The sequence below is a fragment of the Neophocaena asiaeorientalis genome, unplaced genomic scaffold (genome assembly GCF_003031525.2).
Source record: "Neophocaena asiaeorientalis asiaeorientalis breed wild unplaced genomic scaffold, Neophocaena_asiaeorientalis_V1.1 scaffold240, whole genome shotgun sequence".
In the NCBI taxonomy this organism is placed as follows: Eukaryota; Metazoa; Chordata; class Mammalia; order Artiodactyla; family Phocoenidae; genus Neophocaena; species Neophocaena asiaeorientalis.
This window is the reverse complement of record NW_020185331.1, coordinates 4,312,400-4,336,875: the sequence shown is the minus strand read 5'-3', so window position 1 is coordinate 4,336,875 and position 24,476 is coordinate 4,312,400. Positions and strand designations below refer to the sequence as shown.

Genomic DNA, 24,476 nt, shown 5'->3' with positions numbered 1-24,476 from the left:
TCAAAGTTTGTTGACTGATTCCCACTTCTGCTTCATAAGTACATATTGAAAACACACACACACAAAGCTTACTAATAAGAACTATAATTTACCACCAACTACTCATAAGAAATTATAGCCCTGCTGACTGGCAAGTAATTTGCAAAAGCAGACCAGTTTAGCTGCATAAAATAAATATCTACCTGCACGTACAAGCACTAGTCAGGGCGTGAAATTAAACTTTTTATTCGGAAGTAAAGAGCTGCTTCAAGGCTGTGATTTAGTCTGGGAAACAAATAGTAAGGTCATCCTTTTCTTTCTGATGTTTATAGCATTTCTAATAGGGGAAGCAAGGGAGGAGGACAATCTGGCCAAATTCCATAGAAGCAAAAATATCTCTATGACATAACAAATGTGCCACTTGCTTTACTAATTGCACAGACCTAACAGAACCAAGTTGTTGAAATGTATGCAGGGATCACTTAAATCCTGAAAGCCCCAAATGACCACAATGGACATCTCATTCGGTCAAAACTAAGGGATCAGTGTTTAAGTGAAGTAAAGAAAATCCCAAAAAATATAAATGTCACAGTAAGTTTTAAAACAGCCTACAGCCATTTTCATTACAACACAATTGTGAATTAGATTAATGAGATACTATTCAGTAATTTAGCCAATTCCCATAATTTTTCCAACATTTATCAAAATCAACTAATACAAACTTCAACTTATTCCACTATACTATAACCACACTACTCTCATGTCTACCAGAGAAAACAAACAAGTAGAAAAAAAAAAAAAAGCCCAAATAATTATGAGCAAATCGCCTTGAAAGGCCTAGAAAAGCCACAGTGAGTCTCAAAGTGTGTGATCCCAGAACCAGCGGCATCATCTGGAAACTAGTTAGAAATGCAGATTTTCAGGCTCCACCCCAGGCCTATGGAATGGAAAACGCAAGCCCTCCAGGAACTTCTGTTGCAGCTTTTAGTACCACAAGGCTTTAAAAACTAAACCCAATTATTTAAGCAGCTTTAGCAGTGTTTTCCACCGAGGATAAAAATTATAAAGCATATAACCTATAAATTAGAATGTAAAAAGTACATTTTAATTAGGCTAAGTTCAAAAACAAAAATAAAGGGACTTCCCTGGTGGTGCAGTGGTTAAGAATCCGCCTGCCAATGCAGGAGACACGGGTTCGAGCCCTGGCCCAGGAAGATCCCACATGCCGCGGAACAACTAAGCCCGTATGCCACAACTACTGAGCCTGCGCTCTAGAGCCCGCAAGCCACAACTACTGAGCCCGTGTGCTGCAACTACTGAAGCCCGCGCACCTAGAGCCCATGCTCCGCAACAAGAGAAGCCACCTCAATGAGAAGCCCACACACCGCAACGAAGAGCAGCCCCCACTCACTACAACTAGAGAAAGCCCGAGAACAGCAACGAAGACCCAACTCAGCCAAAAATTAAATAAATTAACAAATAAATTTATAAAAAATAAAATTAAAATGACAAAGTTTACATATTATCTTCCCAAAATAGGAAACAGTCACCATTTCAAAGTCAAGAAGGAAAAAAAAAAAAACACTTAGAACTGCCTAAAAATAAATGGGCTGATTTTACAATTTCTACACAACAATCATCAGTGGATGCCAAAACTATAGGGAGAAACAATGCTGGGAAACAAGTTATTTACACAGTTTCCAAGTTTCACTCCACTGAGCACATATTAATTCCAAATATACCTTTACAATGGAGAAATCTGGTGAATACAGCCTTAATAAAATGATCAAACTTAGCAACACCGATAAAGGAACAAAATAACATCGTGTACTTTCTGATGTAATGCACTGAGAAACTACAACATATATTCCTGCCAAATTTTTTAACCTGAGTCTAACCATGGACAACAATCAGACAAATCCAAATGAGAGACATTCTGTAAAACTTGCCTGGACTCTTCAAAAATTTCAATTTCAAGAATAAAAAGACGAGGGAACTATTGTAAATTAAAGGAGACTAAAGAGACATAACTATGTGTAACATGTGACTGGATCATGAATTTTAAAAAAGGAGGCTATAAAGGACACTACTGGAACCATTGGGGAAATCTGAATGTAAACTATATATTGAATAGTAAAATGTTATCACTGTTAAATCTCCTGAGTGGGATCCTGCATTGTGGTTATGAAAGACAGTGCCCGTGTTAGGAAATACATGCTTTAGTAGAGGTGAAATATCATGATGTCTACAACTTTCAAATGATTTAGAAAGGAAAGTATAGCTATACAGAGAGGAAAAAAATCAAATATGGCAAAATGTTAACACTTGGCCAATCCAGGTGAGGGATATATGAATGCTTTTCTCAATTTTTCTATAGATTTGAAAAATGATTGATACCACCCATTCCCCTCTTCAAATCCATATTTCTCCAACTGTATGATTTTTTTTTAATTATTTGTTTATTTATTTATTTGACTGCACCGGGTCTTGTGGCATGCAGGATCTAGTTCCCTGACCAGGGATCCAACCTGGGCCCCCTGCTCTGGGAGTGTGGAGTCTTAACCACTGGACCACCAGGGGTCCCTCCAACTGTATGATCTTAAGGAAGTAACTTAACCTCTCTGTGCCTCAGTTTCCATGTCTGTAAATCAGGGATAATAACAATCAGGGATAATACATACCTAATAAGGTTAGAGGATCAAATGAGTTAATATATGTTGAGTGCCTAGAATCCTACACTGTACATACTGAGCTATAAGTGTTTTCTGCCATTATTGCTGTTATTTTATTATTACTACTGCTACCACAACCCAAGGTTAGAGAGACAAAGAAATGTAGCTTGGATGCTCACAGTCCTATATATAACTTCCAAAATATTTTCACTATTTATAATTTCACCTAGTCCTCACAACAACTCTTTGAAGTAGGAAGAGAATTATTATCAAAATTATAATAATTATAATAATTATTTAATAATTATAATAAAAAATATAATAGTTATAATTATAAATAATTATATTATATATAATATAAATAATTATATTATATTTAATATAATATAAATGATTAAATTATATAATATAATATAAATAACTATATTATAAATGATTATATAATTATTATAGATTATAATTATTATAATTATTATTGAATTATTATCGAAACAATTATCACCTTTCCAGATGAGGAAAATGAGACTCGGAGGTTAAGCAACTTGCCCAAAGTTGTCTAACTTCTAGAAAGCAGTATAAGTGAGATGAGAACTAGGTCTTGTTTTCACTATGGCACAATATAAAATTTACATCCCAATCTTAACTGATTAGAAGGTATTTTCAAAGAAAGCACACCAAGAAGACGTGTAGAACTCCCGATACTGTCAGTAAGAGACAAAAGAAGTTATCACTAGTCCATTCAGCAAAACAGATGTCACTTTCCAGAGCTTTGATATTCTCCTTAAATACCCTTGAAAACAAGAACCAAAAAATATGAACTCTTATAAAAAGAGATTTATTGTATTTTTATAGCTTATTACATACCTTGTAACAATCATTTTGTTAAACGTGAATGTCAGTTTTATCTTCGGTCCCTTTTTTCCTGGCTATTTACAAGCTTTGTAAGAATTGTTCCTTAATTAAGTCTAAACATAGCTTTATATAAATGGATTCCTGGAAATAAAATGTTCAGACTTAAGAAATGATTGTTACAGAGACTGTAACAGGCCGTAAAAAAAGAATGCCACTTTAAACAAAGATTTCTTATTTTAATTAAAAAGATAATCATCAGAACATTCCTACACTTAACAGAACCATTTAAATAAGCTTCTTTGGAAAAAAAAATATGTAGGATCTTATGCAGGCTTCCGTGTATAATTTGTAATATATTTAAACCAAAGTCTCAGTTGATCCTATGGTATGAACTCTTATATACTGTACCTGCACTTTAATGATACATTGAAAGAGAAAGAGTTCCAAATGAGATAAACATCATTTCTAATTCTTTTTAACATGAATGCTTTCAAAAGATTATGAGTATTTTTCCATAAGATATTGATAAAACACATTTAAGAATACTTAAACACTTTTTAACATGACCACATATAAACATATCTAGGATCACACAGTTTATTGATGCAGTAGGTATATGTCAAGTAGAGGGACTATATCCAGTGGACTACCGTATAATCAAAGATGATACATACCTGCATAAAAGGAGTTTCTATTCTCAAACTCCGATAAAAACTGAAACAAAACAATTTTCAAAACATCACACCTGGATAAGACTGGAGGGTGTGAAAAACCTTTAGAAGCATAATTTGATAAGGCAGGATTCTTTTCGAATAATTTATTTGACCTTTTTTTTTGCGGTTCACGGGCCTCTCACTGTTGTGGCCTCTCCCATTCCGGGATGCGTGGGCTCAGCAGCCATGGCTCACGGGCCCAGCCACTCCGCAGCATGTGGGATCTTCCCGGACTGGGGCACGAACCCGTGTCCCCTGCATCGGCAGGCGGACTCTCAACCACTGCGCCACCAGGGAAGCCCTATTTGACTTTTAAATTGTCCGTTTCTAACCTAAATTTGTTAAGTTAGGCAAGATTCCAAGAAAGAATGAAGTAGATCTTATAAGCTGTCACTATAATTAACTGCAATTTGAAAAACAGATGCATCAATATTCCTCTACTTAAGTCATCTTTTCTAAATTACACTGAATGCTACACATGAGTCACTACTTTGTCTATTTCTGCACCAATACATTCCTGGAAACTGCTTCTAAGTGGACTATATTTTCCCAGGGAAAAGTTCTAATCAGGAGGCTATTTCCTAACTGAGGACTTGGTATCAAAGAAAAGTACTGACATGCCTAATAACATCAAAACAAAGTCCAGTGGTTAAGACTCCGCACTTCCACTGCAGGGGGCGCAGGTTCGATCCCTGGTTGGGGAACTAAGATCCCACATGCTACGGGTGCCAACAAAACAAAACTATCAGGTAATCAGAGATTTTTCTTTTTCATTTGCCTATCTCCTCAGTCTAAAAGCCACAAGTGCTCTACATAAGACCAAATGCCACCAGAAAAAAACACTCTTAAGTCACTCTCTCATTCTGCCACAGGGCTTACTTGAAACTTTGTAACTAGGTTTCAAAGTACCCCTCACTTCATTGAAAAGCCATGAACGTTCATTAGCACAAACTCCTTTCTAAAATATTTACAAAAAGTCTTTCATAGAATGCTAATGTTAACAAAAGTCTTTCATAGAATGTTTCACAGAACGTTACATCACTCTAATGACCATTCTTCTGATTCTTCTTAGGATGACTAGCTTTTGTGTTTGAGCCCAACAGATAAAGTCATCAAGAACTGAGGTATTCACTAGGGAAATGCAAATTAAAACCACGATAAGATACTACTATATGCCTACTGGAATGGCTAAAATAAAAAATACTAACAATCCCAAGTGCTGACAAGGATGGAGAACTAGAACTCTCATACATTGCTGTGGTAATGCGAAATGTTACGGCCACTCTGGCCGTATTCCATACAATGGAATACTACCAAGCAATAAAAAGGAATGAACTATTGATACATGCAACAACTTGGACGAATCATCTAAAAGGCATTATGCTGAGAGAAAGAAGTCAGTACAAAAAGATTATATATTGTATGATTCCATTAAATGACTTTCTCAAAAAGATAAAACTAAAGTGAGGGAGAATAGATCACAGTTCCCAGGAGTTAGGAAGATGGGGAGATAGTACAAGGTAGTTTTTTGGGGGATGATGGAACTGTTGTGTATCCTGATAGTGGTGGTGGTTACATGAATTCTGAGACCTGTACACTAAAAAAAAAGTCAATTTTACTAAACGTTAATTTTTTAAAGAGAAAACCAAGACCAAAAACATGCACACAGCAGACATGAATAAATACACGTTTAAACAGTAAAATGGAATAGGGGTGGAATGTCTATTCAATAAACCTTGGAAATCTGTGTGAATTATTTTGACCTAGAGTTTTTTTGTTTGTTTGTTTTTGTTTTTGTTTTTGCGGTAGGCGGGCCTCTCACTGTTGTGGCCTCTCCCGTTGCGGAGCACAGGCTCCAGATGCGCAGGCTCAGCGGCCATGGCTCACGGGCCCCGCCGCTCCGCGGCATGTGGGATCTTCCCGGACCGGGGCACGAACCTGTGTCTCCTGCATCGGCAGGCAGACTCCCAACCACTGCGCCACCAGGGAAGCCCTGAACTAGAGTATTGTTGTAAAAGTATTACCACCACTATATCCTTATGGACTAGAAAGCTGCTTCACATTTACCTCATTTAATTGTATCAATTACATCTTCCTCTGATGCTGTGGCTGATGCTGCTTTTAATCTAAGGGATGAAGATAAAAAGACCTTTTCAGACAATTTCTCACTCACCAGAAAGCCTGTGGCTTTGTGCCTCTCACTTGAGGTCAGCTTGAGGACCCTGCTCAAAAGAACAACTCTAGTCTATGTAATTGTACAAAAGACGAATCTTTCGTCATAAATTTCCTTACCATTCAGTTATGCCTATTGCTTTAAGCAACACTTCAATGATTCCTCAAACTTCTCCCTTCATTCCTTGACATTACCTCAAGACATTACCTTAAGAGCACTATGAAACAACTGTTGAGGTAGTCTGTTGTCATTTATCTTCATGTATGTAATAGGGTCATGGAATATTAACAATAAAAGTAATGTGAGAACTATCCACAACTTTTTCATAGCACCAGCAGGGACTACCAGTTTATTGTGACGTGATTTTAACATACCTAGAGTGGCCACATTTGGGGATGTTGCTATTGCTCTTCTACTAGATATATCTCTTATAAATGGCATTATCTTGTTAATTTTTCTGCCCCTATGGTTCACCAAATTCTCCAGCTGCAAACAGCACCCAGAAGTAAATTGTTTTTAGAAACCAACTTATTACTAATCAGTTGGAACTCAAAGCGATTCTAAGCCTCTGCCATGAAGTTTGTCTCATTCTGCCTTCACCGTTTTTTTCCAGCTTTACTGAGATATAACTGACATAACACTGTGCAAGTATAAGGTGTACAACATGTTGATTTAACATACTTACATACTACAAAATGATTACGACCTGCCTCCACTCTTGAATCCAGTTAACTCAGCTGCTTCCTGCTATGTTCCCCATGTACAAGGCTTCACCTTTTACTCTGGCTCTAGGCACAATATTTCCCCCACTCCCTCTGTGTTGGTACACTGGCCAGGACACAGCAGTCTAGACATTTTGTCAAAGTGTGATCTGAAAAATATCTCTATCAGAAACACTGAGATGCCTGTTAAACATGCAGATTCTTGAGGTCTACTAAATTAAGTGGAGGGAAGAGGAGCTGAGAATCTGCACTACATGTTAACATGCTCTCCAAATAATAAAGTATAGTACTACTGCAGTGGGCACTAATGAGTAGACTGAATTCTTTAGTTCCTTGCTGGGTATTCCAGTTCTGTTTCTGAGCCCAAACTCGAAACAGAGGATTTGCCGCCTCTTTTCAGTACTCACTGATGTTGTCTGCCTACTGAATCTCCCCAGAATATCTGCACCCAGACTCCTTGTCACTATTTTCCCCTCTAAAATTATATCCTGCCCTTCTAAACTTCTCTGAGTCCCCAAATCTGCTTGGATATTTATCTGCTTGGTTCCCCACCAGGGAAACCCTATATGTATATCTTAAATTTAGTCTCCTTATTAAAGTTAGGGACTATTCCAATATCTTTACCCACCAAATACTTGTTTTGCCATACCTACTGCTATGGCAACCTTCCCTTTAACTAATCGCCCTGAACACGCCTGACACCAGTCATATTTTACTCTTCTCTTTTCTCTTTTTCTTTTCTCCTAGCTTACTCCAGGCAAACCTTACCCACTGTATCTCCAGAATATTCCTTGAATATCTTTCCTTCTTTCCATACCGACTGCCCTAGCTCAAGCCCACGTGGCTTCTTGCCTAGACTATTACATAGTCTTTAAGCAGCCTCCCTGCCTGTCTGTTCCCCCCGTCCCTAGTCCAATCCACTCAAAGTCAAATAACTAAAGTGGTCTTCTAATCTTCTTTGTTGTTATTGCCCCCAGTGGGAATCAGATTCAGACGTAAATTATAGACCTTTCAGAAAAAAGTACTCCCATGTGTTTATACTGAATGGAGGTCATGGAGCTCGGGTTTTAAAAAACCTTTACACTCAACAACAAACAGAAAATTAAATTTTAAAAATAGCATCTAAAAACACCAAATACCTGGAATAAATCTAACAAAAGATATATAAAGGCCCCCACACAGAGAAATTACAGACCCCCAAAATGGAAAGATATACCATTTTCATAGATTATAAAATTCAATAGTGTTAAGATCTCAGTTCTCCCCAAACTTATATATAGATTCAATGCAATTCCAATAAAAGTTATAGGAGGATGTTTTGTGGAAATTAAGCTGATTCCAATATATACGGACATGCAAAAGCTGAGGGACATTCAGTATCCAATATCAAGAATTGGTATAACAATATAGTAATTAAGAAAGTATGATATTGGCACAAGGATAAATAGACCACTGGAACAGAAAAGTCCTGTAAACAAGCCCACACACATATATAGACAGGTGGTATATGACAAAAGTGACCATGCAACACAACAGATGAAAAACAAAACAAAACTGAATTCTGTCCTCTACCTCACATCAAACATAAAAATTCCAGACAGACTGTACATCTAAATGTAAAAGGTAAAATATTCATGGAAAAGACTCTGACAAGTACAGGTTTCTGGTAACTGACTATACTGCTGAACTGAATGAAAAAGCATTTTCAGAACTCTGATGGAAAACTGATGAATTCATAAAAGTGCCAACAAAAGATCAAGATAAAAAAAAAATTAAGCGTTTTGGGGTCTTGAAGAGATATTTGTAGACCCATGTTCATAGCAGCATTATTCACGATAGCCAAAAGGTAAAAGTATCCCAAGTGTCTGGCAAGAGATGAATGGACAAACAAAATGTGATGTATACATACAACAGAATATTATTCAGCCTTAAAAAAGAAGGAAACTCTGACACATGCCTTAACATGGACGAACCTTGAGAACATTATGCTAAGAAAAATAAGCCAGTCACAAAAAGACAAATACTGTATGGTGCCACATTTATGAGGTATCTAGAGTAGTCACATTCATAGAAACAAAGTAGAATGGCAGTTGCCAGGGACTGAAGGCAACTGAATGGCAATTGCCAGGGACTGTTTAATGGGTACAGAGTTTCAGTTTTACAAAGTGAAAAATCTGTATTCAGTTTAGTGAGGGTCAAGGAAAACAAGTGTGTACATGAGATGGGATGGAGGGATCTGCAGTGACCTACAGCAGGATGTCAGAACCCTAGCAGGATAAAGAGAATGTCTATACAGGAATATGGCAGCCTTAGTAGCCCTGCACAAGGTGCTCAAGTCCAAATGGAGTGAGGAGAGCAACCTAGTGCACAGTATCAGAGCCTGAAATGAGAAGGGTCTTCTAATGGGGGCTAGGGGCAGCAGCCTAATATGGGATTTTGGAGACTGATAAGGTGAGGATGGCATCCACATGATGGGTGTCAGGAACAGCAGCAACAGGAGAGACTGGTCACATACAGGGGGGATTGATTAAGAAATTATGTTGAAAAAAAAAAAGAAATTATGTTGAGGATAATGAGAGCCAACTTACTAACAGAAAAGGGAGTTACAATTATGGAAAGCAAATTATTGGATAAACCTTGTTGTATTAGACTAGAATTGGAGATACCTGTGTGAACTCATGGTTTTAAATAAATATGTAGATAAAATTAAAATAGCGATACGTGTGTGCACACGCATGTGTATGCACGTTTACACATACATATATTCCCTATCTCTGTCCAGTGAGAGGACTTGGGAGCAGTGACACCCAATAGCAATGTGTATACCTAACACCCAGATATTGACTTCTATATATCATTCTCTCCTAAAAGAAACCAGAAAAAAAAAAGAGAAATCACTGATTCCAGGGCTGGGGGAAAAAAGTACAATGTTCAAAGAATGACAGAAATACATAACAAAGACAAAGAAAGCAGTTTGAAAGCACTCTCACTGGCCAAACAGGGAACAATTTAAGTGTCAAAAGAAATAATGATTGGGCTTCCCTGGTGGCACAGTGGTTAAGAATCTGCCTGCCAATGCAATGGACATGGGTTCGAGCCCTGGTCCGGGAAGATCCCACATGCTGCGGAGCAACAAAGTCCGTGCGCCACAACTACTGAGCCTACGCTCTAGAGCCCGCGAGCCACAACTACTGAGCCCACGTGCTGCAACTACTGAAGCCCACATGCCTAGAGCCCGTGCTCCACAACAAGAGAAGCCACCACAATGAGAAGCCCACGCACCTAAACGAAGAGTAGCCCCCACTTGCCGCAACTAGAGAAAGCCCGCGTGCAGCAATGAAGACCCAACACAGCCAAAAAAAAAGAAATTAAAAAAAAAAGAATAGTAGGCAATAAGTAAAAGATAGTATTATAACCCATCAAATAAAACAGGAATTCATAAACTCATTCTGTTAGAAATAGATTGAAAATCTAATGAATAAGATAGTTACATGGTTTCAAAGTACCTTCCCACAAGATACTTACTATAAAAACATTAGTTTTAAAGAAGAAACTGGCAGGTGCCACTTTAATCAAGTAAAAAAAGTTGTAAGACAAACAAAAATTATGTGTCACCCAACAGGAGGCAATAAGTAAAATAAAGCAACACTTCTGTGGTATTTCTGCCAAAAATACAGGACCCAAATCTAATCATGAGGAAACATCACCAGATAAACCCAAACTGAGGAATCATTCTACAAAATAACTAGCCTATAATCTTCAAAAGTGCCATAGTCATGAAAGTTAAAGACAGGAACCGTTCCAGACTGAAGGAGACTAAGGAGACATGACAACTAATTTCAGTACGTGATTCTGAATTAGACTCTTTTGTTATAAAGAACATTACTAGAGGGACTTCCCTGGTGGCGCAGTGGATAAGACTTCGCACTCCCAATGCAGGGGGCCCAGGTTCCATCCCTGGTCAGGGAACTAGATCCCATATGCATGCCACAACTAAGAGTTCGCATGCCACAACTAAGGAGCCTGTGTACTGCAACTAAGGAGCCCTCTGCCACAACTAAGGAGCCCATGTGCTGCAGCTAGGGAGCTGGAGAGCTGCAACTAAGGAGCCCGCCTGCAGAAACGAAGACCCTGTGTAAGCAAATAAATAAATATTTTTTTAAAAAAGAACATTATTAGAACAACTGGCAAAGTTTGAATGGGATCTAAGGGGTTAGATCTGTAATTGTACTGTATGTTAATTTCTGAATTTTGATGGTTGTCTTATATACAATGTCCTTGTTTGCAGAAAATATACACTAAAGCATTTGGTGATGATGTGACAACTTACTCTCAAATGATTCAGGAAAAAATATCATTTGTGTTGTACTTGAAACTTTTCTGTAATTCTGAGTTGATTCAAAATAAAATATTAAGAGAAAGAGAAAGAATTGCACTGGTAGTTACCAAACACTAAAAATAAATATAGTGATGTTATATGTATGTGTATTTTATCCACAAACACACACCCCAATTAGGTTAACTATCTTAAGAGAGACTATTAATTTGCCATGGCTACTTTAAAAAAGTACCACATACTTAGTGGCTTAAAGCAACATTAATTTATTATTTGACAGTCCTGTAGTTCTGAAGTCTGAAATGGGTCTCACTGAGCCAAAAATCAAGGCCTCAGCGGGGATATGTTCTTTTCTGGAGGCTTAGCTTTTCCTTTCCTGCTTCTAGAGGCTGCTAACATTCCTTGGCTCAGGGCTCTTTTACGGCATCTTCAAAATCAGCAACAGTGGATTGAGTTCTCAAACGTCATCACTATGACCTCCTCTTCAGCCTCCCTCTTACACATTTAGGGTCCCTTGTGATTACACTGAGCCCAACCTGGATTATCCAGGACAATCTCCCTATTTTAAAGTCAGCTGAGGGACTTCCCTGGCGGTCCAGTGGTTAAGACTCTACACTTCCACTGCAGGGGGCACGGGTTCAATCCCTGGTCAGGGAACTAAGATCCCGCACGCTGCATGGTATGGTAAAAAATTAAAAATAAAGCCAGCTGATTAGCAACCAAATTCTATCTGTTACCTTAACTCCCCTTTGCCCTGTAATTTAACATATTCACAGGTTCTTGGGATTAGAGTGTCTATCTTGGATGGGGGGTGGGGGGAAGGCATTATTTTGCCTACCTCAAAGAGTTTCCTTTATTCTGAGATTATGTGTTTTCTACTTCTGTGGCATTAAAAATCTCCTTCGTTCATTTATAAAATGGTGCTGACAGTGGTGCTTCTTCTTCAAGTATTGGTTGTGTAAGAAAAAAAACCATTAACCCTGTAAATCCTGTGTAGGTATTTTGTAGTCACAAAATCTTGTGACTTTTTTTTACTGATCTCTTAAATGAAAAAAATCTGAAAACAAAACACACATTCCTACAAAAGAACCATATATTTGTTGAAAGATTTGTATTGTATTTTTCAGAATATAGGGAATAGATCAATAAGAAGAAGGCAGACAATCCAATTAAAAAAAAAAAATGACCAAGGCCTGAACAGACACTTCAAAAAAGAGGATATCTAAACAGCCAGTAAACCTTAAAAAGCCAAAAACCTCAATAATCTTTTTAGGTGCTTGATTACAGCAGTCATTAGGGAAATGCAAATTAAAACAGTCAAATAATACCATTCACCCACTAGTATGGCTGAAGTGAAAAAAGACAGTAGCAAGTAAATGTTACAGGAATGTACAGCAACTGGAACTCATATGGTGCTGTAGAAAGTATGAAATGGAAAAAATTCATAGACTCTACTAAAGCTAAACATTTTTCATACCCTATGACCCAGCAATTCCACTCCTAGGTATATACCCAACAGAAATATGTACATATGTACAAGAAAAGACAAGTACAAGATTATTCATAATAGCACAATTCACAGTAACCCAAAACTGGAAATAACCCAAACGTCCATCAACAATAAAATGGCTAAAAATTTGAAGTATATTCACACAGTGGAATACTGCATAGCAATAAAAATGAACATACTACACCTAACACAGCAACCTGAATGAATCTTCTTATGTGGGACAAAAGGTGCCAGACACTAGAGAATATATACTGGAGTGATTCCATTTATGTGAAGTTAAAAACCAGTAAAGGCAAAAAGTAATCTACAAATATAAGATAATAGTTACACAGAAGTGACCAGTGGGTAAACATTCAATGAGCTGTATACTTATGATTTCTTTAAAAAGTATACTTATTTTACTTCAATAAAAGCTTATATAGACACATACCAAGTACACTATAATATTATTCTTAAATACAAACTGGATTCAATCCAAACTCCCTAGGCTCCCAATCTATCTTTTCCTTCTTGTCTGCTATTCACCTTATGTTCAAATCATACACATATACTCACACTGTGCTGGCCATCTCCTGATCTTCTGGCCTCTACCTAAACTACTCCCTCTTCCTGGAACTTCCCACTTCAGAAACAAGTCTGTCAAAATCTATCTATTCCACAAGACCAATAGGAAGCTCTCTTCTTCAAACCTTCCAAAGATCTTTCCAGTTAAAACTAATTTCCCCTCCCTTAACTTCTATAGCACTTTGTGCCTCTATTTTGGCACTTACCAAAATGTGCCTTAAGAGATATTTATAAATGCCTATCTTCTCAACAGACTGTGAAGTTCTAGGGAAGACAGAAGTTTTATAATACTTAACTTTGTGTCTTCATCCCCTCCTGCCCCCATAACCAGCTCCCTCCACGTGTAACATAATGTTTTGCCCTCGGTTTATGTTTATATTTTTATCAAATCACACGGCATGCCTTGTTTTCAGTTGTCAACTCATTCATTTTGTCAAGTACTACTTAACAGGAAAATGCAGTGCTCCAGCACAATTTAGGACCATAGAGTTCTAAATTTCCAATGAAAACTTGGATACATATAGGAGTTTAAGTAGCATAATTTATCAATTAATACATTATACATGGCAATTTACAATTTAAAATGAACTGAGAGGGGGGTAAAAAGAGAGAAAGAGAGACCCTTCTTAACTAGGTAGGACTAACAATTAAGACTTTTCAGTTAAGAAAATGAGCTCAGAGCCAGTTGTCTATTCAAGCCACCACTGTAAGTCCACTGGCCAGTACACTTGCTACACTGTAGTCCATGTTCAAGTGCAGGTCTTCATTTGGGGTACTTGTTTTATAAATGTATACATTAAATATATTAAACTTTAATTTTTCTGATTAAAAACAATACATATTCACCGTCAAAAATGTAGAAAACATTAAGGAATATATAGTAAAGAAAAGTCAGGGCTTCCCTGGTGGTGCAGTGGTTGAGAATCTGCCTGCTAATGCAGGGGACACAGGTTCGAGCCCTGGTCTGGGAGGATCCCACATGCTGAGGAGCAACTAGGCCCGTGAGCCACAACTACTGAGCTTGCGCGTCTGGAGCCTGTGCTCCGCAACAAGAGAGGCCGTGAATAGTGAGAGGCCCACGCACGGTGATGAAGAGTGGCCTCCGCCTGCCACAGCTAGAGAAAGCCCTCGCACAGAAACGAAGACCCGACACAGCAAAAATAAATTAATTAATAAACTCCTACCCCCAACATCTTCTTAAAAAAAAAAAGAAAAAGAAAAAAAATCACCTAAGTGATGCTTTTTTTGTGTGTTTCCTAATACATCTTCAGATGCCAAATATTTTGAAATATTACCCATAATCTAACATTTCACAAAAAGCACATTAACAGTTTAGTGTGGTACTTGCTAAGAAGTACAAGGATTTACATGTCCATGCTGCAAAAACATTATCCACATGCTACAATTCTGTTTCCATGACTTTTCAGTGAAAGCCTGAAAGTCCCCCAGACATCAGAAAATATCGTTGCAGCCTTAAGTTTACGTTCAGAGAAGGAGTTTAAGAGCTCTGAACGTAATACCAAGGGCATTATGTATGACCTTGATTCAAATTCTGTTACAGTTCAAATTCTGTTACAAATGCTACTCGAGTGACATCAACCTTATCCTTCCCAAGTACAGAAAAAAAGAATTGTGATACTGATGAACTTTCCAGGGCATCACTGTGGATTAAAGTCAAGATTCTGATTATTTCTTTACACTTTTTTTTTTTCTACATGACATAATACAAAGACACCTGCTGTATTAAATTGTGATTCTGGAAGTATCCAACCAATAGGTGTTGTTCAGTAACCAAAATGTGAAAGTGCAAGTCAGAATAGTGCCAACAAGGGAGAGCAGAAAGAAAGCACAATAGTTGTAATAGTAAGCATTTTATCATTCTTCTATAAATCAAGTATACTAGATTATTATTACTATAGTAAATTATTGTGCAAGTTGCTCTCTCTTCCACTCTTTCTAAGGGCAGAGTATACTTTCCCACCTCTTGACTTGACCACGTGATTTACTTTGGTTAATGGAATATCAGCTGGTATAATACAACCAATGATTGAAAGGCACTTGAACAACTGGGCTTGCTCTTTTGTGCCTCTACTATAGCTATGAGGACAGCTCTGCCTGGGAAGTCACTGCCTCTACAGTCTGAGTCCCAGAATAACATGTGGAACAGTCTTGAGTGAGCAGCCAAATCCAGAGTGACCCAACAAAATTCAGTCTATGTCATCCAATATTCAGCAAATCCACATATTCATGAGAATAAATAACTATCACTGTATTGCCATGACTTTTTGTGGATATTTATTACTCAGCAATAGCCAATTGATACAATGATACCGTGACAACTCCGTTTCCTCAGTAATTCAAATGATCAGAAATCTATATATAGGGCTTCCCTGGTGACGCAGTGGTTGAGAGTCCGCCTGCCGATGCAGGGGACACAGGTTCGTGCCCCGGTCCAGGAAGATCCCACATGCCGCGGAGCGGCTGGGCCCATGAGCCATGGCCGCTGAGCCTGCGCGTCCGGAGCCTGTGCGCCGCAACGGGAGAGGCCACAGCAGTGAGAGGCCCGCGTACCGCAAAAAAAAAAAAAAAGGTAAAAAAAAAAAATAAATCTATATATAAGTCTGGACAGTAACTCTCCACTCCGGCCCATCAGACCAGCAAAGAAATGTGCCATCATATTCCATTGTTTCTCTGCTCTTCAAGGATGAAACACAGTGCAAGTGAGGGTTTCAAGTCAGACTGCCTGGGTTTGATCTCAGGCTTCTTGCTCAGCAGAGAGACTTTGTGCAAGTTACTTAACCTCCCTGGAATCAGTTTGCTCATCTGAAAATGGAAGTAACAATAGTACTGAATCTATCTTACAGGATTATTGGGAAGATTAAGTGAAATAATAGTATATGTAAAGAATTTAGAATAGCAAACAGTAAACACTAAGTAAATACATATTAGCTATTCATGGCTGATCATATTTAAAAAAAAAACAAAGAAAAATAAATAAACACAACCCTCCCATTTCTACTGTGGTTATCCTATTATTGACACAGACAGAGTCAGGTCAGGTCAGTCACAAGCCTAGGAATAGGAAGGCAAGTATACCCTGAAGGGAGAGCCAAATCTCAGAAAGGAGCAAGACCTCAGAAGGAAGTTCCAACTCAAAGTGTTCACCTTAAGCAGGCAGGAATTCTCTCCCAGCTCTGTGGCTTTTGCTCCCCTGCTCCCCATCCTCACCCTGGCCACATACAAAGGCAATCCAGGAACTATGATTGTAGTGCCCCAGAGAACAAATCATATGCTTAGTTCAAAATTACTCTCAGTATCTATTCTTCTGTTGTTATCTCTGAGTCTTCTGTAAAATGTTCTAGCTCTGTTTTCAATCAGGCTTCAGAAATCTAAAGGGAATTATCCAGAGATTCCCCAGTACAAGGTGAATCTTACGGAATACTAGTTGAAATGGTAAGATCAGGTGGACCTTTCCCATAGAGATTTTCCCCTCCTCCACTGCCAATGTTAGGATGCTGGGATTGATTTATTAAGGAAGAAAGCAGTTTTCTTTATAGTGACCAAGTTGTTAAACATTGGTAAATATTTTCTACTTTATCCACAGTGAATTCTTATTATATACATTTAGAAAGCACCTTCATGCTGTATTAAAATATTGCTAGAAAGCACATGGTATTTTAAAATATTTTAATAACACAAAGATCCTTTTTTCTTTCTTCATTCTCATTCTTTTTTTAATTGTAATGCCATTTACCACAAATAATTTTATCTATACATGATCAAGATCTTGCATAATGTACCATCTCCCTTTAGAAAGGGAAAAAAATTCTTAACCAATTATTTTCTTTTAGGATTTAAACAATACACAAAAAATATAGAATAACAAGTAGTCTCCTTTGAAAGTTCATTTTCTAATTTAGCAATAAAAAATTTCTGGCAGGGCTTCCCTGGTGGTGCAGTGGTTGAGAGTCCGCCTGCTGATGCAGGGGACACGGGTTCGTGCCCCAGTCCGGGAAGATCCCACATGCTGCGGAGCAGCTGGGCCTGTGAGCCACGGTCGCTGAGCCTGCGCGTCCGGAGCCTGTGCTCTGCAACGGGAGAGGCCACAACAGTGACAGGCCCACATGCAGCAAAAAAAAAAAAAAAAAAATTCTTGTAATCATTCAAAGTAGAAGAATTTTTACTCCAATCTAATAATTCACTTCCAATATAAATAAAGAAAAAAAAAAAAAAAAAAAAATTTCTGGTAATCATTCAAAGTAGAAGAATTTTTACTCCAATCTAATAATTCACTTCCAATAATTTATTATGTACATTACAAACATGAATCAAGAAAATGAGCGCAGAGAATTATCATTAATTTGTAATCCATACCCCAATACCTTATATGAGTATTCAGAAAAGAAACTGAAGGCTAATTTAAATTGAGAACAGGTAACAGATATATAGAAATTCTGACAAACTAAGAACTAGTTTCAAATGTCCATCCAACCAGCTGGTAATCAATCTCACTGATTTAAAGAAAAGCCCAACATAGTGAGAAATCTGAATACTTATTTTAAAATGCAGTTTCTTGCTTTTAGATACATATGGTTCTCAGGCAAAAAAGAAAAGTTCCTGAATCCTATCAATTCATTCAGTATTATCTCTACAGTAACATTATTAAGACAAGTCATGCAGGAGATCATGTTAGTTCCTTAAGAAGTTAACCTCAAAAAAGAGATGCCTCCAAAGCATTCCTAGCGTTATTACCCACAAATTTGGCTGATCCCATTTGTATTTTTATCCTGAGCATCCAACTAGAATAGCATCTGTGGTAGCCACTCTCAAAAGGGCATGGCCCCCAGCAGTTTCTCTCTGTTTATGCATACCTCTCTTCTTGTCTACAGGTAGAGATTATTTTCCCTCCCTCTGACTCTGGGCTGGCCTTGACTGTCTTTGACCAATGGCAACATTCTCAACTCCCAAACCTAGGACTTAGGAGAACTGGCTGACTGGTTTCTATTTCCTATCTCCAGGAATGCTCCTTCTTAGACTCCAGGCATCATGCTTTAAGGAAATGGAAAGGCCATTTGGAGAAAGGAGGCCCACATAAAGGAGGACAGAAGGCCTTACTGCTAGCTGAACTTTCATCCAGTGGCCAGCCATGACAGAAGGTGACCATTTTGAACATTCCAGAAACGCTGGCACCCCAGCCAACACCAAGTGAAACAGAAAATGCATCAGTCAACCACAGATTTATCTTTGTTACACAGCAAGTTACCCTTTACACTTTCACTTATCTTTCAATTCTTTAAAAAACTATTTTATATGTCCTAAAATTATTTCATGCATGCATCAAATTTTCCCAGTTCTAAGATCCTGGGATTGGTTTATCCTGTCCATTTAAAAATAAACTTCAGGGACTTCCCTGGTGGTGCAGTGGTTAAGAATCTGCCTGCCAATGCAGGGTAAACAGGTTCAAGCCCTGCCCCGGGAAGATCCCACATGCCACGGAGCAACTAAGCCCGTGCGCCACAACTACTGAGCCTGTGTGTCACAACTACTGAAGCCCGTGTACCCAGAGCCCATGTTCCACAACGAGAAGCCACCACAATGAGAAGCCTGTGCACCACAACGAAGAGTAGACCCGGCTCGCCACAACTAGAGAAAGCCCGCGTGCAGCAATGAAGACCCAATGCAGCCAAAAATAAAAACAGAACAAACAAACAAAAAACCTTCAAATTCATCCCTGAACTTGTCATATAGACAGATAGGATACAGAAGAATAGACAGATAGATATATCTCAAAAATCCAAAGGTAAACTTTAAGTCTAGACCATGTGTGAATTATGGTCAAATCTGAATTACCAGTCTCATTGATAAGATTTTATTATAAAATTTCTAATCAAAGTACTATGTCAATATAATAATGAACAAAATTCATGAAAGAGAATATCATTTCATGTTGCTATTTTAAACAAATTTTATATTTTCTTTTTTTTTTTTTTTAGCGGTACGCGGGCCTCTCACTGTTGTGGCCTCTCCTGTTGCGGAGCACAGGCTCCGTACATGCAGGCTCAGCAGCCATGGCTCACAGGCCCAGCTGCTCCGCAGCATGTGGGACCTTCCTGGACCGGGGCACGCACCCGTGTCCCCTGCATTGGCAGGTGGACTCTCAACCACTGCGCCACCAGGGAAGCCCTACATTTTCTTAAACAGTGGAAATCAGGCATCGGTATAAAAATTATCATTCACAACTCACAACTGAAGGAAGGGATAAGGACAAAATAAAGCCAAATACTATCAACAACTTCAATTTTATTAAAAGGATAATCCTTGCGTGTGTACTGTGCACTAATTACTAGGTGCAAACACAAATAAAATATCTTCCTATCTCAATTGACTAAGGAAACAGACATGTTATAACAGGGTAAATGGGATCAAAGGCAAGTTGTGACTTACTCAGATTCATAATAAGACTGTTACTGAGCTAAAAAGGAATACAAAATCTCTAACTCTCCATTCTGTTTCAGTTATTAAGGTGTCATTCTTTTTTTTTTTTTTTTCCTGCATCGGCAGGTGGACTCTCAACCACTGTGCCACCAGGGAAGCCCTAAGGTGTCATTCTTGGTGACCCTCTTCCAGTTGGCCTTTGCTCAAACAGCAGCCACAATAGCAGGCAAGGTCAAAAATGAAAGTAACTATTGTAAAACTGAAGAAGAATTGGTTTCTCCCTATGGAAACTGACTCAACATTTAATAATGTGTGGTGTCCCAAAAGCTGTAAACTACTACATGGCCATTTCTAGCTCAACTTTAACTCAATCAGGAGACCATTATCAAAACAACTCACTGGTGCCAAGCAGAGATCAATTGGTTGAAAATGTTCCTAGGCTGACGTCTAATGGGGAGTAAAGAAGATGATCTCATAATGTCTCTTTATGATCTTCAAAACACATTATTCCATAAACCTGATACATGTCAAGATTAGGATTGAGTCAATCTCTAAGCAGGAAAACAAAAATAAGCAACTGCCACTTTTCTGACTCAATTCTAGAAGCTGGCTGTAGATACAAAGCAACTTCCTCTCACTTCTATAGTCCAAAAAAATTTCAAAGCCTCTTCTTAATATTTTAGAATTTGGTAGAAACTCAAGAACCTTCTTCAGGCCTAACAGAATTTTATTAAAGATACACTTGAACTTTAGTTAGGTGTTTCTGAAAGTACTAATACAAAGTAAGTAAAGTCATAGTAAATTTAACCAGTATTCTTGTAAATGGGACAGTTTAAAGCCTAAATTCAATTAGGTTAGTGTCCATGTTTGTTTAAATTTGGGTATCTCAGGCAAAGACACAAAATAACTGACAAAAGAAATAAGATTTGGAGTGACAGGTTACAATTACTTCCGGAAAAAACAAAACTAGACTGCAAGTAATATCAACGTCTCTATGGCCACCTGCTAAGACAGAAGTAAGTCTATGCAACCCATCATTCTGTAACCACAAAGTTTGGTTTTACATCTAGGATATACAAATGAAGCATCAGATTAAAAGCATCAAATATCAGACTCCACAAATTTGCCAAACATACACATATCAAAAACAGAAAAGCATGATTCAAAGTTAAAGAACTAGATTCCAAAGGATTTAAACACACCCACAAAATCCAGTCCAAGTTCATACTGTGCTTCAACCTAAAACTCAAAACTACCAATCCTGACATCAGCCATTCCTCACTACCTGCATTCCCCCTTTTATCTCCTGAATTTCTCCATTGATCTTATCACTTCTTATGGGTCTTTGGATTCTCCATGGCCTTTCCTTTCCCAGAAAGTAGTACAGCATCCGGTCCCCTCATTTTACTATCTCTACAATTTAGCACTAAGTTTTGTTTTACCCTATTAGTTATTAATTTTGCCCCTAATCTCCTGTACCTAGGTTTCCCCAGCCAATGAACCTCTCCTGTTTTCTCCTTTCAAACTAGAGGATGTAGCCCCTTTCCTGATATTTGTAATTCTGGTTCCTAGTCAACCCCTTTCCATTCCCAGAGACTGTCATCATAGCGCTAGATCCCCATCCCCAGTCCTTTTCTTCCTAAGTAAGGCCTAGTCCTTTCCAGAGTTTGTCAACATTAGTTTGGCCAAGCTGGGATTGTACCCTGAAGGCAAAGGCTCTCTCTCCCACCTAACTCTACAAATCTATGTCTCCCACCAGCCCTGTCTTTCTCTCCTCTAACCTTGGATCCAGCTGCATCCAGCGCTGCCCGTTTCCCACCCACCTCCCACTCCCAATATCTCTCCTCCCACTATCCCGCGCTCCCCTTCCCCACTCCTGAATGCACCTCTTCTCCCGGGCCTCACCCGTAACCCTCACACAAGGAAGGCCCTGCCAGCGGCCTCACGGCGTCTCTCCTCCTGGCTTCCTCCGCTCTTCAGTAACTGTCCCTACGCCCCTTTCCCTCCAGGGCCCTGCGCGCCGCCCAGAGCCCCTCCCCGATTAAGCTCCTGCTGTCACTTGGCCTCTCATCCACAAGATGGCGGAGCTGCTGCCCCCACCTCCGGGTCCTCTCCGCAACCCCTCCTACCTCCCAGGAACTCCCGTCCCGTCCCTTCAGCCGCCTCCGCCCCCGGCCCCGGCCTCGGCCCAGGGTCCCCCTGCCCCCTCCTCCAGCGGGATGGCGGCCCAGACCCGAGCCTGAGCGACGCCGCCAATGCCACCGCCTCCACCGTTCCCCGGCCTGCACATTCTCCTCACCATAAACTTGAGCGCTTTTTCCTGCAGCACCGCCTCGGCCGGGTCCATACTCGTCAACGGCCACCGAGTCCGCACTCCGCCGGGGCCGCCCCTTCGGTGCCAGGCCGCAACCAACGCAGAGCCCGGATCCCGCCTCCTCTTCCTTCTCCCCGCCCTCTTACCTCTCAGGCACCCGCAGGGGGGCCAGGGAGGATCAGCTGTTCCGTGCGCGTGCGTGAGCCCGCTGGCTCACGGGATTTGTAGTTCTGGGACTTCCCGCCGCAAAAAATGAGGCCACACCGCGAACTGCAACTCCCGCGGTCCACTGCGGTAGGGTCGCGGTGGCTGACAAGCCGAATCTAGACAACGGGCAGTCAAGTAGAGAATCAGCGTATGGGAATCGTAGTTTACAGCTTCTAGGGCTGGGGAAATGGGAGGGGCAGCGGTGTCTCCGTGGTTACCGAGCGACGCCAGTGGCGTCTTGCCTGGCAATTGATATCAAGATGGCGACCAGTGCCTCACCTGTAGCCCAAATACTGGAAAAAACTGTGAGAGGACAAAGGTCCTAGGGCCTCCCTAACTGTGGTTGTAGAAAACTGGACGCCCCCAAAATTCATATGTCTGGCGTCTGCGGGACGGATTTCAACCCAGAGACGTTTGGCCTCTGGGCACCTGGCAGCACCTTATAGACTAATGCAGAATTTCAAGGTCTTCCTAAGTCATCGCCGCACATTTCTGCCTGTCACCTTATTCTAATCCACAGTAAATCAGGGCCGAATAGAACTCGGCTCAGGAAATTCTCGGGTGTTTAGCACTCAGAAACCATGGCCTCTACTGCTAACCCTGAGATGTAAGCCCTGCATTAAGGGTTAAATGGGTACTTGCAAAAGGGCTTTAATGGTGGAATATAATGGCCATCCAGCAAATAAAGCATGTAAGTATTTAGTTTGGCCTTAAAAGGGACAGTACGAATTTATTTTGGAAATTGGGTTTAACCTAAGTGGAAAAAACACTAGGGTTGGGCTAAAAGTGATACGCTGTACAAAATACCTGAGTTTATAAAATAAGTGAATTAGGGAAATACCTTTTCGGTTATAAGGAAGTTTTCCATTGTAAACTATTTTATTCATTCTTTCATTCAACAAACAGCATATAACCGTGTGCAGACATTGTGCCAAGAGATGGGGGGGATTCAGTAGTGAACACAATAGACCCAGTCTTATGGAGCTTACATTTCTAGTATGTTGATACTTTGTCCTACTCATCCCTACATCCTCAGAACTCAGCACAATACCTAATACATAATAGACTTTAAGTTAATAAAAAGTTTTACTCTTGAATTAAAAAAAAAAGGTTTACACTACTGCAAAATGAAGACTCAAAACTCATTCATATGAAAACTACCTGCAACTTCTCATAGGACTAAGGCAGTATGTGACATGATTGCCAAAAAAGCTAAAGCAATCCTAGGCAACTTGAAGAGACTAGTGTCTGGGGAATAGAGTTTTATGGTTTTACTCTGTTTTAAAGCACTAAGACCATACCTGGAGTACTTTGTGGGTTTTTTGCTTTGTTTTGTTTAATTTAATTTTTTATATAAATTTATTTTTGGCTGCATCGGGTCTTCATTGCTGCATGCAGGCTTTCTCTACTTGCGGCCAGTGGGGTCTACTCTGTTGCAGTGCACGGGCTTCTCATTGCGGTGGTTTCTCTTGTTGCAGAGCATGGGCCCTAGGCACACAGGTTCAGTAGTTGTGGCTCGCGGGCTCTAGAGCACAGTAGCTGTGGCGCACAGACTTAGTTGCTCCGAGGCATGTGGGATCTTCCTGGACCAGGGCTCAAACCTGTGTCCCCTGCATTGGCAGGCAGATTCTTAACCACTGCGCCACCAGGGAAGTCCTCACACCTGGAGTACTTTATTCAGTTATGGGCACCATGTTCTATAATCATCATATGCAGGAGCGTAGCCAAGGACAAGATAACTGAAAGAAAAAATATTGATGGATGCTTACTCTGAAAAAAGAGCGCTTAGGAATAACATGGCAGCTAAATTCAAGTATTTGAAAGTACTGAAATGCATATGTATATAGCTCTATAGGGCAAACTAGGACCACTGGGTGGGATAATAATTATGATGATGATGATAACAGCTGTCACTTTATTAGCTCTTTATGCCAGGCACTACACTAGGTGTTTTACAGTCATAATCTCTAATATAGAGTAACTTTGTAAAAACAAGTAC

The 24,476-nt window shown here is 39.5% G+C and overlaps 1 protein-coding gene across 7 annotated transcripts in view; it reads right to left on the bottom strand.

Annotated features, from left to right (window-relative positions):
• BTRC (beta-transducin repeat containing E3 ubiquitin protein ligase) overlaps positions 1–22,381 on the bottom strand; it is a 179,474-nt gene extending 157,093 nt beyond the window's left edge. For 5 of the 7 annotated variants that reach the window (XR_003001800.1, XR_003001799.1, XM_024734940.1 and 2 more), the window contains exon 1: positions 22,256–22,381. Coding sequence is in view for 4 of the 7 variants with exons in the window: in XM_024734940.1 (XP_024590708.1) it covers positions 22,256–22,303 (48 nt within the window). In the remaining 3 variants the exon portion in view is untranslated. Of the gene's footprint in view, positions 1–21,861; positions 21,907–22,255 lie in introns of those variants that run through there. The other 2 variants (XM_024734944.1, XM_024734941.1) reach the window with 2 other exon arrangements.
• Positions 22,382–24,476: the final 2,095 nt, after the last annotated feature.